This window comes from Eurytemora carolleeae, unplaced genomic scaffold (assembly GCF_000591075.1).
Source record: "Eurytemora carolleeae unplaced genomic scaffold, Eaff_2.0 scaffold1429, whole genome shotgun sequence".
NCBI lineage: Eukaryota > Metazoa > Arthropoda > Copepoda > Calanoida > Temoridae > Eurytemora > Eurytemora carolleeae.
This window is the reverse complement of record NW_019397340.1, coordinates 73,476-80,542: the sequence shown is the minus strand read 5'-3', so window position 1 is coordinate 80,542 and position 7,067 is coordinate 73,476. Positions and strand designations below refer to the sequence as shown.

Sequence of the window (7,067 nt, the reverse complement as noted above, 5' to 3'; positions counted from 1 at the left end):
TGGGTGGGTGGTTGGTTGGTTGGTAATTGGTTGGTTGGTTGGTACTTATTATAGGTATTTGACTTTGATGGTCGATTAACTATCCTATATCTAGGAAAAGTACTATGCTGGTCCACTAACTATCCTATATCTAGGAAAAGTGCTATGCTGGTCCACTAACTATCCTATATCTAGGAAAAGTACTATGCTGGTCCACTAATTATCCTATATCTAGGAAAAGTACTATGCTGGTCCACTAACTATTCTATATCTAGGAAAAGTACTATGCTGGTCCACAAACTATCCTAAATCTAGGAAAAGTACTATGCTGGTCTACTAACTATCCTATATCTAGGAAAAGAACCATTATGGTCCACTAACTATCCTATATCTAGGAAAAGTACTATGCTGGTCCACTAACTATCCAGAGTGGAATGAAGAGTATATGTTCAGCAATGCAAAGACAAGATTCAGGGCTTGAGGTTCGGGATAGACTCTGGTTAAAAATTACTATTCATCAGGCTTTTATAGGTAATCATTTAATTAATAGATCAATAACTCAATCGTGTTTTAAATTTCACAAATTGATCAACTTTGAGTCGTGATTTTGTTTAGCCTTTTCTAATGAAAACTTTTCCCAAATGTTGATGCATTGAAGTATATTTTCCCCATTGTACATTTCCTTTTATATATTTAAAGACGTTTTCAAGATATAAATTTTAACCGAAATGGAACGATTTTGACAGAATATGCTAGTTTTACCAAGCACACGGCACACATGATATTTAAGACCTAGAAAGAGGAGAGGGGGGGTGTTTCAATATTCAAAGCAAATAATTTGTTAACACCTCTAAAAAAAACTGTGCAAGTAAGTGACCCTCCATTTAAAGAGATACAGGGAAGCTTCTTTCACTGAGAAACTGTATTTGAACATTATCAATTTTCGATTAGAAAAACAAGGATAACTCTTTAAATTTTGCTAAGACAAAGACGTAAATGGTACCATTGTGAATCTTGCAATAAATTCTTTAATTGGTGGGTGATTTAAAATCTCGTCTACTAAACAGTCAAACCTTTAATGATGATTTAAACTGTAGGTTCCGAGGTAGTAGACTGGTTGTTTAGCAAAGTTCAAGGATTCACGGATAGAAGAGAAGCTAAGAAGTATGCTACTCAAATGCTTAAGGTTAGTGTCTTTAAAAGATTGAAAAATCTCTAAAAAATATATAGATGATCATGATTAGTTTTTTTAATCATTTAAAAAAAAATTTTCTAATCTTTCCAATGCTAGACACGTTTCGTCCCATTTATTCTTTTTTTCAACTTAGTTACATATATTAGTGTTATTTATCAATAATAATACACTGATTTATTTTGCGATTTGTTATTTTTACTCTTCCCCCTTGGCGAAAAAGTATGTGCATAATACATTTTTGTTTTTCATGAAAAATGTATTTATTGACGAAGAAACTGGAACTAAAACTTCTAGGTCGTGCTAAGATTTTGTTAATATTTATAATAATATCATATTTTACTAAAAGAATCAAATTATTAATATTAACAATACATTTTAAAATCTTTCTTATCATTAAATGTATAAAAATATATATATATTTTTTATTATTGATATTCTTTATTTTTGTTTCAGGCGGGGTTTATAAAACATACAGTGAATAAATCAACGTTTTCTGAGCAGTGCTATTACACATTCGGAGATATCGCGGCAGCACTAGCTAATTGCAATCTCAAGGTAAAATATAAATTATCAAGAAAACAATCTCAAGTCTATATTCTTGATAAAAAATATAGTTCTTTTAAAATTTTTAAATTTTGTTTATATGTTATTAATAGTAGATCCAGCCTTTTTTACAGTTTTACATTGAAATTCTGAATAAACCAGAATAATATTTAAAAACATTATCAAAATCTTTAAAGTCGTAATTGACATTAGAAATAGTTTGCAGCATTCATTATAGGCAACCCAATTGTTTTTAATGAAACAATAATCACAAAGCTGCTTTGTCAAAAATGTAGTCTGCCAATTTTTGCTTTCATATTTACCGGAGATATGAATTAATTTGTTTATAATTAGACATTCTTACAGTCTTCATTAATAAATTCTTAATATCTTTATTCTTAAAAGCAAAAAATAATTTCTTAAGATAGGTTGCCAAATGCCTTTAATTAAATGCCGCATCCGGTTTATTTAGAAATGCACTGTATAAAAATGTTGCGCAACACCGTGGACTTTGATTTTATAACTCCTAGATAAACACTTCTTTCAGTCGTAGTTTATCAGAAGTAATCGGCAAAATTCTCATCGATTTTTGGATCATTCTTATTTTACATTTTGAATTTATTATTTTTAGGATTCTGATGGGACAAATTCCGAAACAGATCGAGACACATTAGGTCCCCTACCCACGCCACAGGCGGGTGTGTGGGCACCTACAGCCCCGCCTCCTTACCATCCTCCTTCCCATCCCACCTTCCCCGTCCCAACCAACCTGGGGCCAATATACAACCCTGCCCCACCTCCTTCAACTTATATGACTTTCAACTACTCTGAAGGGTCTGGTCCTGCCCCCCAGCAACCCTACCTCCCCGCCCACTCCCCCTCCAGTAGCTCAGGGCGGTCTGGACAAATACAGTTGGCAGCTTCAGGATCCGGCTCAGATTCAGATGTAGGGGTCAATATTAATCAGGTAACAGTTCAGATTCAGATGTAGGGGTCAACATTAATCAGGTAACAGTTCAGATTCAGATGTAGGGGTCAATATTAATCAGGTAACAGTTCAGATTCAGATGTAGGGGTCAATATTAATCAGGTAACAGTTCAGATTCAGATATAGGGGTCAATATTAATGAGGTAACAGTTCAGATTCAGATGTAGGGGTCAATATTAATCAGGTAACAGTTCAAATTCAGATGTAGGGGTCAATATTAATCAGGTAACAGTTCAGATGTAGCGGTCAATATTAATCAGGATCCGGTTCAGATTCAGATGTAGGGGTCAATATTAATCAGGTAACGGTTCAGAGGTGAAAACTTTTGAATTTTATATTTATTCATAAAATAAATTGGTTCAAATCCCCCTGGTGGCCTGGGTTTAATTAGCTCGTTGGACACAGCCATTCCTGTTTTTAATCTGTTTAGTGTACTTCCGTCAGAACTGAGAATCAAACTTATATCCTTTAAATTAAAGTACCCACTATAATAGTAAATGGTATAGATTGTAGTGAAAAATGTCGAGAATACGGCTAAAAAATCACAAAACCTGCTTGACTTTTTTTAGGTTATATAGTTTTACTTTAAAATTAATAATAATAATTAGCTGATTATTTTTTTTAAGATTTTAAACTTTGGGATTTTTTCATAATAAAGTTGGTCTTATTTTTTGTTTCGACTTAGGATTTTTTCCCAATGAGTTTTGGAATTTTAAAGTTTATGCTCCTTGTTTTTCAATTAAGTCCAATCAGTATTTTTTTTTCCTCAATGTAAAGTTTTGATTGTCAGATGAATAAAAACTCTAATCCGATATAATGCTTTTTGAATCATAAGGCAAGAAATTTAATTGATTGATGGGTTGTTTGCTAGTAATAATGATAATGAGACGAGTTTTTATGAAGTCCAGATCTCTCTCATTATTCAGATTACAAAACAATGCTCATTATGAGTTACGGGTAAAATGGATTAAATAGTTCAAGAAGAAGCTTAGATCAAATTACAAAAGTTTTCAGCTCCGGCATTGAAAAAGAATCAATATTGATATTAGGATAAACTTCCTACACACAAAATCAAAACTTTATTAATAAAAAGTTGGAATTAATCAAAAAAGAGTTAATAATCAAATCCACTTTTTCAATCAAACTTTTGACTCTTGTACACTGTACTGTGTGTCCCACGAAACATGACAGTAGCAAGACGACTTAAAAGTCGTCTTTGAACTTTAAATTTATTTGTGACATTCAGTCGTCAACCTACTTTTACATGTATGATTATTGAAACAATAACCAGAAGATTATAATTATGATTATTAACTTAAGAATTGTACTTATAAAATTAGATTTACAAATAAATGCCGCCAATTATTTCAAAGAATAAAGACGACATTCAATAAGAAGCAGAAATAAAGCGGAACACTCAGAATCAGTATCTAACCGTTGGACAAACTGCTAATTTTCAATGCTCCATAAATGGGTCACGACTTTTTTTTTGGGGGGGGGGGGGGTTGTAGAAACTTCTTTACTCTCAAATAATTTTCACATAAGTTACGGATTTTTTCACAATACTTTGAACCAACATTTCTTTTTGCAGGGAACCCATTGGAAAGAGCAAGGAGGACCTTACCCCCTTCCTTCTCAAACAGGAACTTAAAGAAGTTCAAAGGAGTTTTATGAGATTTAAGGAGTTATTTGAGGACTCCATGAATAACAAGAAGAATGAAAAATCAAATCTGCAATAACGTACTTGATGAATTATAACGTTTTAAACCTAATTTTGTTTGTAGAAAGAGTTAAATAATTTGATATACGATGCCACGGTCCCATACTAGTTGTCACTTTCTTGCAATAAACCCGGAACATTTTACACTTTTTTGTGTACTTTGTCACTGAGCTGAAAAATATTATTTGCTGGATACTGCAGTTTCATTAAGTGCATTGTTCAACCGGGAACAATAGATTAACTTCCCCTGGGCCTTTCCGGCGCTAATGTTGGACATTGATTTTTATTCATTTTTAAACTTTCGTTTTCAAGAGTTTTAGAGGCTTTTCCAATATCTTAGCATTTACGTGTTATACACAATTGTATGTTTAAAAGAGAGCTATTTTTATTCATTACAATTTTACTAATTTTTACTTGCAACATTGTTGAAGTATAAATTTTGTAAAATCCAATAAAGCTAACTGGTAGGCAGTAGAATACCTTTTTAGAATATGCTAATTTTCTTTTGATATTGTGTGGGGCCTTTTAAATGCCAAGATCCTTAATTGCTTTAAAACAATATAAAAAGGGGATGCCCATCTTTATTAAGATCAAGGATGGGTACTCTTGTGGATATTGAGATGAATGCTTGATCTTGATCTTTTTTTAATCCATGTGTCGTCTGGAAAGTTAACAGACAATCAGAAAACATCTGGAATATTGCGCTTAATCTTTGAGAGAAGAGAGAAATTTCGAATTTCTAAACTCAAGAGATTAAAAGCTGCGTACAATTTAAAAGTGCTCACTGGAGATGTCAAGATTAAGAGATTGGGATTATGGGTATTCAACGCTAAAATTTCCAGAGCAGGCTTTATAGAGGATTTCTAGAAATATTTTCAATGGTTCTGCAATCTGCATAACTATATTTTTATATTTCATATTAACGAAATTTAGTTTAAATAATTTACCAATGGCTGTTAATTCAGGTTGAACATAAAAAATGTAGATGGAACCCTTTCAAATAGAAAACTGTAGAAAAGCAGAAATATTAAATCCTTGAATAAAATACATATCGAGGGTTAATTAATGAAATTTCCATACTCTCAGATACATTAACCACCTCTACTATTTCACATCTTGATTAAAAATTAAGCCCCAGGGGGATTAAGTCCCGACTCTCTCTCGACTAATTCACACTAAATAGAAACAAGGAAAATAAGATCAAAGGGAATGAGATAAATTTACAGAATAGTAAGAACAAATCCTATTTTGGAGGATTATATCTATACGTTCGAGGATTTTTTATTTTTACTTACAAGTACTAAGTACTCAAGTTTATTGTATTAAATACTCATCATGCTCTTCCAGTGAATTCAATTATAATATATTTTAAGTACAAGCTTATCGTTATTGAAAATATTTGTGTTGTATAAATGTCTGAAAAGTATGATGAGATGAGAACGTGAAAAATGAAAGGATGAGTCACTAAATATTGTAAATCTCTGGCTCAATCTCAAAAGTGTGCAATCTCGAAATTTTGATTTTTTCTAGCACATGTCTTGGGTTATGTGTGTAAGACATCTTCTGAGCATAGCGCGGCTATACCAGGTTTGCGACCGTGAAATTAATATAAGTACTAAGCAGCTCATTTTAGGTTAAACTGGGTTTGATAAACGATAATGATAATGTTAGTAGGGTTGTTAATCGTTTTTGAAAACGATCGTTTATTGTTTCGTTTTTTAATCGTTTTCGAAAACAATCGTTTTTATAAATGACCCACTCATTTTGAACTTTTAGAAAACGATCGTTATAGAAAACGATTGTTTTTTTAAAAACGATTTGTGAGACGGTTTTTTATACGATTGTTTTTGAAACGATAGCTTTTGAAAAAACGATCGTTTCATAACGAAACGATCGTTTTTCAAAAAAAGGAAAACTTTAACATCCCTAAATGTTAGTCACCCTTATCCATTAAGGTTCCAATTTTTCCAAACGCCCTTAATTCATATAATTTTGTAACATTGTTAACTGTCAATCAATGTTTATTGCATAAACATTTACAAGTTAACGTCGTGTTGATTGTGTTTATTTAGAACTCGCATCATTATTTGATATTTCATATTGTTTTCTCTCTTTTTCTCTCAAATTAAAATATGTCTATTAATCCCTGTATTGTATCCACCTTCTGTTAAAGGGTGTCCACGAGTTTAAATACTTGTTTCACCCTACACTGTCGAGGAGGGGGGGGGGGCTCCCCCATCCCCTGAAGATAATCATTAAAAACGATTGTCATCAAATCAAGAGTTTTTCAAAATAGAAAATACTGGACACCCTTTCTTCTGTATAATTGTACACGTATACAATACATCCCTAGCTGTGATTACATTAAGCTATCGTCTAACAATAAATTGTAAATTTAAATTTGAAAATATTGTTTCAGAAAACAAAAATGCTCGGCTCATTAAAGGAAAAAATCAACCTTCTTCAGGCAACATGAAAAATAAAGTTGTGCTTCAGGGACAAAAAAAATTGTCGAAATTGAAGACCTTTAAAGCCGGAAAGCAACAATATCTTTTTACACAGATACAGGGTGTCCCACGAAACATAACAGTTGGTGAATAGAATTTAAAATGTCCTCTTCCAGAATTAGTTAAGTTGTTTGA

General features: G+C 32.2%; 1 protein-coding gene across 5 annotated transcripts; it reads left to right on the top strand.

Moving 5' to 3' along the window:
• Nucleotides 1–374: 374 nt before the first annotated feature.
• Nucleotides 375–6,822, top strand: LOC111713617 (segment polarity protein dishevelled homolog DVL-3; the record flags this gene model as incomplete). Of its 5 annotated transcripts, none has more annotated exon segments than XM_023488518.1 (6): nucleotides 375–510; nucleotides 1,077–1,165; nucleotides 1,628–1,729; nucleotides 2,349–2,684; nucleotides 4,297–4,481; nucleotides 6,363–6,822. In XM_023488518.1, coding segments are annotated over 5 exon segments (723 nt in total), but the record flags the coding sequence as incomplete, so codon positions are not given.
• Between the last annotated feature and the right edge of the window lie 245 nt (nucleotides 6,823–7,067).